The sequence below is a fragment of the Penaeus chinensis genome, chromosome 10 (genome assembly GCF_019202785.1).
Source record: "Penaeus chinensis breed Huanghai No. 1 chromosome 10, ASM1920278v2, whole genome shotgun sequence".
NCBI lineage: Eukaryota > Metazoa > Arthropoda > Malacostraca > Decapoda > Penaeidae > Penaeus > Penaeus chinensis.
Window position 1 is genome coordinate 29,079,211 of NC_061828.1, and position 11,052 is coordinate 29,090,262.

At 44.5% G+C, this 11,052-nt stretch overlaps 1 protein-coding gene across 2 annotated transcripts in view; it reads right to left on the reverse strand.

The window, feature by feature from the left end:
- Window positions 1-389: 389 nt before the first annotated feature.
- The window catches only part of LOC125029747, a 16,386-nt gene continuing 5,723 nt past the window's right edge, over window positions 390-11,052 (reverse strand). Inside the window, exons 1-2 of one of the 2 annotated variants that reach the window (XM_047619863.1) lie at window positions 9,275-9,458; window positions 390-1,993 (exon numbers count right to left, since the gene is read on the reverse strand). In XM_047619863.1, the coding sequence (XP_047475819.1) occupies window positions 392-808 (417 nt within the window). In that variant the 5' untranslated portion in view covers window positions 809-1,993; window positions 9,275-9,458 and the 3' untranslated portion in view covers window positions 390-391. Of the gene's footprint in view, window positions 1,994-9,274; window positions 9,459-11,052 lie in introns of those variants that run through there. The other variant, XM_047619862.1, reaches the window with a different exon arrangement.

An 11,052-nucleotide genomic window follows, 5' to 3' on the forward strand; every position in this document is an offset into this window, starting at 1 on the left:
CAGGATGATCAGTTACCACTTCTGCTGAGGGAGTTGATGCAGCTAGGAGTTAAGGTTGCTGCTCTCCCGGAAGTGAGAACACCTGGTAGCAGGACAACCAGTGTGGGTGGCTACACCAACTTATGGGTGAGCCGCAGCGATGGTCACCATCTGTAGGGGATAGCTGTGAGCGTAAAAGACCACCGCAAGCCACCAGATGTAAGTGTAAGAGAGATGATCTTGGGCGGTCAATGAAAGGGGTCTTAGCTTGCTGGTTTATTTCTGAATATAGATATGAGACCCCCAGGAGACCCCCGTGTCCCCGGGTGGAGGACGAGGTGGTGGAGCTGGACCCTGTGTGGCTTGGCCTGTCTGCTTTGTCTCTCCCCCTTCGTCTTACACACGTGCCCTTTTATGCGGCGGTTTCCTTGGAGGGCGGATGTTTATTCCTGTGCGAAAAGAGAAAGCCAGGCAGCAACTGCGTCCTGTCCAAGGAGAAGGGCAGCTGCTTGGACGGAGGTGTAAAGTCTGTCATCTGGTCTTGCAACGTATTGCTGACAATAGCCATAGTCATCTCCAGTAGACTTCCGCCCTCGGTAGCAGAGGTTTCTCCGATTGATAAGTGTATAATTGCGCTGAGTTTGAACCTTGCATTTGGCTTCATATCTCTTAATGCTGTGTATGCTTTTGCCAACGTTTGTAAATTCGTATTGTCCTGGATGACTTCAATGCGGTATCTGGCTTTGATCAAGTTGGCTGTGATGTCTGTCGGTCCCCATGGCTCGGGAGCTAATCCCAGCAGTGCAAACGGCCTTCTATTCCAGGACATTTCTAGGTCCCAGAGATAGGATTTTTGGCTCCGGGTACCCGTGCTCTAAGCCACATTGCTGGATTTGCTATGGGGATCCGAGCAATGTGGTGAACCACATTCTTGTTAGCAGTCGCTGGAGGATTTAGAACTACAGAGTATTCCTGAGTGCCGAGTTCTGTGGTACCAACCATAGACTGGGCGTGGCTATCCTCCAGGTCCACTTCAGTGTTCCATTTGGACAGTCTAAGGGAGGGAGAGTCTGCCCCGAAATTTGCCAGAGCTATATCTGGTCGTTTCGCATTTCCCGGTAAACTGATAGACCCTGCAGAGCTGTGGGAAACCTTCAAGCGCAAAACACTCGATGCAGCTCAGGGATCCATTGGCGATCACCCAAAAGCAAGACAATTACATCTCGCAGGAGACACTGGGAAACACAGATGCTTGTCGCACGGTTCGACTGACTTGAGATCCGGATTGCATCGTTCCTTGGCCCGTAGACCCTGCCTGAAGAAGAGATTTTTAGCTGGAGTACTTCGAACAGTTGTTTCAGGTTGACCCACCATCTGGATGCGAGTGGTATGCAATTTCCAAGTTGCAGAGTGGAAAAGCAGTGGGTATCTTTGGCATCCTTGCTGAATTATTAAAGGCTGGTGGTGATCAACCTGGGAGATCCGGAGATTTAAGGGTATTACGGCATGGTTTATTGGAATAATAGCAAGCCTTTATACTGGTTCTAAAAGTGCTGTTAGTGTAGTGGGGGCCTGTCTTCCCTGTGAATTCAGAAGTGAAAGCTGTGTTTTTGCACAAACAATTTTCAACACTTGCATGTACTGGATACTGGGTAGAGCTACACTCATATATCAGGGTCACCGACGTTGACTTTGCCTATCTGCAACCCTGAAAATCTTAGTGGCCGCTGAAGAAGAATTTAGCATTAAAGTGAAGCCTTGGGTCTAGTGGTGTCCTGGACCAAGACCAGGACCCAGAATTTTGGAATGCTTGCGGCGAAGATATTGAAGTCACACAGATTCTTTTCTAGGTCCGTGAGCAGGCGGAAGTCGGAGGGTGTGAGATCTGGTGCGTCTAGCTAGTGAGGGAGGAGTTGAAATCCACAAGACCCCAAAAATCGCCATTCCTCTCCTCTTCTTTCTTGGGATTCTCTCGTGACGCATAAACGTAGGAGACTGGCGAAACAGAAAACATCTGAGGAGAGGAAAGAGGTTTACGTTCAAGTCGGGACATGTGAATCAGAAATCTACATCAAATTAAACAAATTTCTTACTTATCTATTCACACACATTCATATGCATGCGCGCGCACACACACATATGTATGTATTTATACAAATACATATATGTATTTATACAAATACATATATGTATGTGTGCGTTCATATACATAAATATATACATACTTAGTTATAAATATGTATGCCCAATGTAATATATCATTGGATCATAATTATTTCAGTCCATTTCTCCCCTTCCTCATCTATTGATTTTATTGCCTTTGAAACCTTATTTTCACAACTCCAGCCACCTTTCCTGATAGATGGAGGCTTTAACCCCCTATAGAGAGACTCCACCACTTCCCGAGGTCGCTTCTTAGTACTTTCTCTCCAATACTGACCTTAGCCTCCTGAATTCAAACCATCCCATTCATTTCGACAGAGGTACCCAATCTTCTCATTCCTTGATCTTTCTCTGCTCTCCTACCCTTCGTCTAGACTTCAATTGGTCAGTTCTAGGCCACTTTCACTAACAATCACTTCCCTATTCTCCCCTCGCTGGTGCTTTGACAGAGCTGACTGGCATACCTTTACCCCCCCCCCCCCTCTCTCTCTCTCTCTCTCTCTCTCTCTCTCTCTCTCTCTCTCTCTCTCTCTCTCTCTCTCTCTCTCTCTCTCTCTCTCTCTCTCTCTCTCTCTCTCTCTTGATCATGCCCCATCATCATTCTCTTCCACTTCAGACATGTTTCTCTGCTTCACAACCAATATCCTAAATGGAGCTTGTACAACCATGCCACGCACCTCCCGACCAAATGCGTTCCATAGTAGAACCTAGAATATATTAAAGCGTGCAGCTTGGAATAGTAGAGATACAAGAGAGGCACCCCTAGCCAGTTAACTGTCCTTATAGCATTTAAAGAAGCACCAGCCCATCTTCGCCATACAATCCGTAACTCCATGACAAACAGCTGGCAAAATTTTCAAAATCTTCAAGTAGCTACTAAACTTCGTGCCTATTTTGGCCGAGTCAGTAGCGACTCTCACCTTTCTCCTCTCTTCTCTTCCATAAAATCAGATAAAGAGCGCTCCCATCTCCTCCATCTCCTCTACATAATCTTATGGTGCACCTTTTTCTTCTGAAATCTCTTATGCACTACAGTCATGCTACAATAACCAATAGAGGCCCAGACAGCATACATTACCGTATGTTACGACACCGTCCACCAACTTCCTTGTCCCTCCTATCAGTATTCAATAACATATAGACAACTAGCAATTTTCCACTTCACTAGCGTGAAGCCCTTTTTCTACCTTTATTAAAACCAAACAGACCTGGTAACCTTCCACACGACTACCGTCCCATAACACTCACAAGCTGCTTATGCAAATTACTAGAAAGGATGGTTAAATGCTGCTGATGTGGCACGTCGAATACCACAACCTTCTCTAAGTCAGTTTGGACTTTGTCACGGCCGAAGCACAGCTGATCATCTTGCATACTTCGGATTAGCTGTATTCGATCTAGAAAAAGCATATGATACCACATATCCTTCAATAACTCTTCCAATGGCATACGCGGAAATATGGGCGTTTTATGAAATCCTTTCTTTCTGATTTCACATTCCGTGTCAGATTTGCCACTTCCACTTTCACTTTCCCACATTCGGAGGTGTCCCACAAGGCAGTAAGCTCAGCCGGATTAAATTCAGCTCTACCACCAGGAATCCGGTCATCACTGTACGTAGATGATCTAGCCATTTTTGCCTCTGGTACTTCCATACCACCCCTCCATCAGCTTCTCCAGTCGACAATAACATCAATTTTTGGGGGGGTTATCAACCACGGCTTTCGATTTTCTACCTTCCATCCTTTTTTTTCTCGTTCACGTATAGGCTCCCAACCTCCACTCTCCCTATATGATACTCCCATTTGTGGTGTGTTGGTTTGCCGAATATGTTTGTAGGTTCAAGTGAAACCAGGGGTCACTTATCAAGGCTATATTGATGTACACTGAGGAGCACTACGGTGTGCGACCGTACAGAAAGCTCGCGGGTGACGTTCTACCCGAGGCGTGTTGTTGCTGGAACATGCCATTAGCAAACAAGTTGTTACATGAATGGTAGTAGATATTTATGTAGTTAATATAACATAAAGGGTGGCAATCAATGGTGTACATGGTATGGTATATACACAGACACTAATATATTACATATCTACACTATCCAATTCATTTTCATATCCTCTCTTTTAAAGAAAAAGACCTCCGTCGACTCCAACTCTTACAAACCCTCTCTCACATAACCTCCTCTCGCAAAACACTCCTCCATCCCCATATTACCCTGATCCTCTCCACTCTTGATTAGGGCTGCCGTTTATATTCTTCCGCCACTACCTCCCTTTGACATAATCCACCATTGCGGTCTCCGTTTAGCCCTAGGTGCTTTTCGATCCTCTCCAGATGAGCCTATACAGTGAATCAGGCCTACCACCCCTTTCTCGACGACGCGCTCTTTTGTCTCTAAGAAGTTGTTACACCTATAGTACACTTGTCTATACAGACGGCTCCAAACCCACCTCGGGTACTGGTTTCGCTGTAGTCTTTTCCTCTAACACATACACCTTTCCTCTTCCTCCTGAATAGAGTGTCCTTACAATAGAACTTTACGCCATTCTCTTCGCTTTGCGACGCATGTCTTCCATCCCCTCCTCATCCTTTACTATCTTCACTGACTCACGCAACTCAATATCACTCATACAATCTATACACTCTATCAACCCTATAGTCCGTAAATAGAGGATCACTTGTTTTATCTGTCTACACGACAGAAAACGGTTATTTTTTTACTGGATACCTCGTCAAGTTGGGATCCCCGGCAGATGCCTTGGCTCGATCCGCCGCCTTATCAACCCACCAACCCCGTTTTCACACATCCCAGCCACCGACTACTACCCTCACTTCAAATCTTTCCTCTATAACCGTTCGCAATCATTCTGGTCAGGTCTGACCAACAATAAACTACAAACCACAAAACCTTGCATCTTTCTTGGTAGGCACAATACCACCAGAACAGATGCTGGGAAACTGCCCTTGCCCGTTTACGAATCGGTCACACCCGCCTCACACATGCATGCCTCATGCCATGCTCCAACCCACCTCTATGCTCCTTATGCATATCCTACATATATCCTACTATCTTGCCCTCGCCTTTCCTTACTTGTCCCCCGTCCCCAGACTCCTCAACTTGTATATATATATATATATATATATATATATATATATATATATATATATATATTTACACACACACACACACAGGCCTCCTCCACCCAGGGTTGTCTCGAACAGAGACAACCTGGTGGGCAGGATCATCCTGTGGGAAACGACCCAGGTGGCCATACAGCCAGAGTTGGCGATCGCGGATTGTACAAGTAACAGGTCCTGTACCAGTCTCACGGTGCAACCGTTGGTTGGACACATGGTCCCGCCGACTGTACCCCATGATCCGGCACAAGGACCTGTTACAAAAGGAATCAAGACGAGAGTCTAGACAACAAGATAGCGTCCAGGTTTCACTACCTTATAGTAAAATTGGCAGTATCAGGGCCTTAAAGAGACGTAGCTTGGCCCTTCTGCACAGGTACCGGCATCTCCAAATACTCTTGTCGAGATATTTCATGACCCCTTCTAATGATCCATTAACTGCACTACCGAGGTACATAAAGCTCTCTGTGACCTCGATATTCTCACCGCAAGCACGTACCGACTGAACAGGATCTCGTAGCAGGCCCCCAAAGTCCTGGATCTTGGTCTTGTTCCAAGAGACCTCTAACCCCAGGGACTTTGCTTCATTGTTAAATGCATCAAGAGCCGCCACTTGGGTGTCTAGAGACTCAGCAAAGTCAAGGTCGGTAAGCTTGATATTGCCCAGAGTTGCTCCACAGTGACTTTGGACAGTAGCTCTACCCAGTATCCAGTCCATGTAAGTGTTGAAAAGTGTTGGTGCAAGAACACAGCATTGCATCACATCTGAACTAACAGGGAAAAAGCTCAACAGGCCCGCACCACACATTGCAGTACTTTCAGTACCAGTATACAGGCTTGCTATTACTCCAGTAATCCTTGTTTGAATTCCTTTTAGTCTCAGGATCTCCCAGAGTGATTTCTGACGTCTTCTTGAGGTCGATGTAAACTGCAAGCAGCCCATGCCTGAACTCATGTCGGCGCTCTACAATGACTTGAAGCGCCAGGATACTGTCTAATGTGGACTCACCAGGAGTGAACCCAGATTGCTCCGGCCTCTGGTGCCTCAGCAGGTGGTCTCTGATATGTCTCAGAAGAATGTGAGCAAGAAACTTGCCCAGTGTACTGAGTAGTGTAATGCCTCGGTGATTGCTGCAGTTCCACCGATCCCCCTTCCCCTTCCAGAGAGGGATGACCACACTCCTCAGCAGGTCAGGGGGAATGATACCAATCCATCAGATGACAGACAGGACAGCATGAAAAGCCCTCGTCATAAGTTCTCCACCAGCCTTTAACAGTTCAGCTGGGATGCCGCAGATACCCGCTGCTTTACCACTCTTCTTGGAGATCTCCCCCCCGACTTCAGCCAGGGAGGGTGGATCCTCACTGATGGGAGTGTCCGGCAAAGGAATCTCGACAGTACCTATATCAAAGTTAATTGTTGGTGGATCAACTGCTCAAAATACTCAGCCCAACCCTCCCGCACCCCAACAGGATCTGAGATGATCCAGCCACTTGCTGAGCAAACTGCAGTTGTCTGTGAGGAGGGCTTATAGTTCAGCTTTCTCGGGGCTTGGTAGGCAGGACGAAGGTCATTTACTAAGAAATGGCTTCTGCAAGGTTCCTGTTAAACTGTTTCTTCTCAGCAGTGACCTAGTCCTACGCACCAGGGAACAATGCAAGTTGTGATCTCATGACAATTAAGCCGTGCAACAAGAACATGGTCCATCAGGCATCCGAGTGCTACGAAACGACCCGAGATAGCTTCAGCAAATCCCCAGGTACACTCGCCGGGCCATATTTAGAAGTCCCGGGCGAAGCTAGAACTTCGCAAATCATTAAGAAGAAGGTACACTCCCCCTCCCTCCCTCAATATGTCCACATGAAACACTTTAGGGTGATCATTGGAACGACGGAGAGTTTTGAAGAGGACTCAGAGTATATCGGCGCTCCGATATACCCTGCTGTTCTGGAGGATCCTAAAGCGAGTGCTAACAAGGATGTGGTCGATCTCCTTGGCCTCATTACCCGCATCGCTGTACCAAGTCCAAGGAGCGCTGATACCAAGAGCCAGAAATCCTCAGTTTCTGGTACCTAGAGAAGGATATTCTCGCTGCCAGCATCAGCTCCTGAGCCACGAGGACCGAGAGACATCTCATAACCAGATGCAAGTTTGGAGTAAATCATCTCTTTCACATCAAGTTTATAAACTTCAGTAAGAGCATATACAGCAATAAGAGACATGAAGCCAAATGTAAGCTTTAGTCTCAATATCATATGTTCATTAACTGGAGTGACCTCTACTACCGAGGGCTAGAGTCTCCTGGAGATGGCTATGGCTACTCCCTGAAAATGGTAATCATCGCTGCGGCCCGACCAGTAATAAGTGTAGTCACCCACACTAATTGTGCCGTTATTAGGTCTCCTCTCCGAGAGAGGAGAAACCTCAACTCTCAGCTGCTTTAGCTCCCTCGACAGTAGTTGTAACCGATCGTCCTGTCATAAAGAAAAGACGTTTCAAGACCCCAGCCTGACAGTCCGCTTGAGGTTTAACCTTGGGCAGTCACTCCGGGTGGACGCCACCTCTGCCACCCACCGATGTCGCCCCATATAGCAAGGGCTGGCTGGCTGCAGGTTTCATAATCCAGCTGTGGGGGTCCAGTGAGCATTGCCCCACAAGCCTCACGCCAAGTTGGCCAGCGGTCGCCAGCCCTGTGGGGGCCACAGGCTGCCTTACTTGCTAGGTAAGAGGGATGTTTACCCTCCCCCCAGTCCCCCCAATCCCTTACCCGTTGTTGTCGTGGGTGGGGGGGGGGGGTAGGAGGCGGAGACTGGGACCCAATGCTGGGGAACTCCCCAACCTTGGGACTCAGCCCTCGACTCAACAATTTTTTTCCCTTTTTTTCCTGTCCCTTCACCAACCCCTTCTACTATCCACTTCCTAAGGTGTGAGAGCCGTGCTGAAAGGATGAAAGGCTGACTTTGTGCCAGTCCTGAACGGCCTGAGGGAGCCATGGGCACGGTATCCCCCTGCTTTAGTTGTCTAGCCCTTACCCCTGAATGGGACCCTAAGGGGTGGACCGTTTCTCTCCCCAACATACTCCAGGATTACCAAGCCCAACAATGAAGATTTTATACCATTATTAGATAGCACATTTATTTTGCTTTTAACCATTAACCATACCATTATTAGAGGCAATGAGGCTTGTCTCTACATCAAATAGCTCCACCAATTCAAACTCGCCCGATTCCCTGACCCCAGGTTCTCCTTTGACCACGGCTCTGAACACTACAACTAATACCCCCTCCTCAATGCTTACTAGCACAGTATCCACCCTAATCAACACCCCAGTAGACATTTCTACTCTCCCAACATGCTCAACTTCAACAACTATACCCCCACAACCTTCTTCATCAACTACCCCATCCTCCTTTATTACTACATTACAACCTTATTGTCCCCCTCCCCATAACACTACCTCCCTCAACACTACTCCCTCTTCCACACGACCCCGTCCTTCTACTACCCCCATCTCTACAATATTCTTAAATACTCTATTCAGCCCAGCCAAATGGGACCGATTTTTCGTGATCCCTTCCACAGCTTCTCACACTTTCTGCTTTGGCAACCTGTTTTCATTCCTCAAATGCATATACATCCTTCATTTGATCTAATCCCTATACATTACCTTACCCGACCTTAACCCATTTACTCGTCAATTCCTTTGCCCAGCTTTGACAACTAATCACTAACTCAACCACCCTTCACTACCATTTACTATAGTGCTACATGACCTTAGATGTCTAGCACATTTATTTTGCTTTTAATCATTAACCAATTAACCCTTCCCCCAAGTACCTTTTTCTACATGATTCACTGCAAGCAGGTTCTCTTGGGAAGGTGGACTGGCAAGGCCCGCCTTTCCACAGAAACCCATTAACCCGGTGGCCAAGGGAGCAAGAGATATTACGAAGCCAGGACATGTACACACGCCGGTGGGCCATTACTTCATACCTTTAGGACCTCCTGCTGCTCCAAGGAGGAGGCAGTGCAGAAATCTTGAAGGAGAGGCTATGAGCCGGGAGGGGAGACACGCACAACTGTTCCCTTTTCGCACCAGGCTAGCAGCGGTGGCAGCTGCAAGCGAGAAGGCATGCAAAGCACTTAACAGTATCTAGCCTATCACACCATCGCTTCACATCACCCTGAGCATAAAGCACCCACCCATATATATATATATATATATATATATATATATATATATATATATATATATATATATCTGTGTGTATATGTATACATATATATGTGAATATATATATATATATATATATATGTATATGTATACATGTATTTATGTATATATATATATGTCTGTGTATATACATATGCATATATATATACATACAAATATATATACATATATATGTATGTATATATATGTGTGTGTGTATGTATATATATACATATATAGGCCTTTTTTGTAGTATCCCGAAACCCCCTCCACTTTGCTACATTGTTTCAAGCTGTATCACGTCGCTACAAAGCACGATATCATCAATGTTTGTAATAACATACAAAGTTTTGAGGAAAGAAAAAAATATTTTGTTTTATTTCACATAAAAAGTCAATCGAAAACCATTAAATTGCTAAATATGCTGGTCTGAGTTTTAATGACAAGCAAAACATTGTGAAAGCTTCAAATAGAATGGAAAAAACAACCTGAATCTGCAACTTACATTGTTCATACGCACCACTTCTCGCTTAACAATGCTGTTAGAAGTTTAGATGTATTTCTCAGATTCAGTTAAAAAAAAAAAAAAAAAAAAAAAATATATATATATATATGTATATATAATATATTGATATAATATATATATATTTTTTTTACATCTTCAAAGTGGAAGATGCATAAGATTTTGCGAGTGAGTTCCGTGGCCAAATTAGGCAGCTGGGTAATTCCAATGATCACGGACATTTACTTGATTTATTAATTTGAGGCATATCAACAAATCAAGATCCACTAAATTTAAAAATATATATTTTGGGTTTGTAAGGTTATATCATAGATATACAGAATGATGTTGAAGACATTCATTCCACCGAAGTCAATACCACGCCACATGACTCGGACACGTTGGAAATTCTTACCATGTCGTTCCAGCGACCGTCGTGAATTACTTCAAATCATACCTATATAGAGTGAGCATGTATTTGATGTGCTGCTAAAAGACAGAGAAACATTTTACACACCTTTGTAATAAAATATTACGATGCGATTCGTAATTAATGAAAATATTAATCCATACTACGTGATATATATATGAAAAATATCAAACCTATCAAGTTGAAGGCAAACACATTGATAACAAACGAAAAGATGTTTCAACGGGTTTCAATAATAACATATATCAGAGTGCATCAAAGTTTCGGATGTGTTACAAAATAAAGGCTTTGTGTGTGTGTGTGTGTGTGTGTGTGTGTGTGTGTGTGTGTGTGTGTGTGTGTGTGTGTGTGTGTGTGTGTGTGTGTGTGCATATGTATATGTATATATGTATATATATATATATATATATATATATATATATATATATGTATATATGGCCTTTTTACAGCATCCCGAAACACCTAAGATTTTGAAAAATTCTTTTATTTTTTTGGTCGCTACAAAACTCGATATCATCGAAGTTTGTACTGACATACAATTTTTTTTAGAAATGAAGTTATTTATTTCATTTCACATGAAAAAAAACTATAGAAAACCATAAAATAACTTAATATGCTAGTATAAT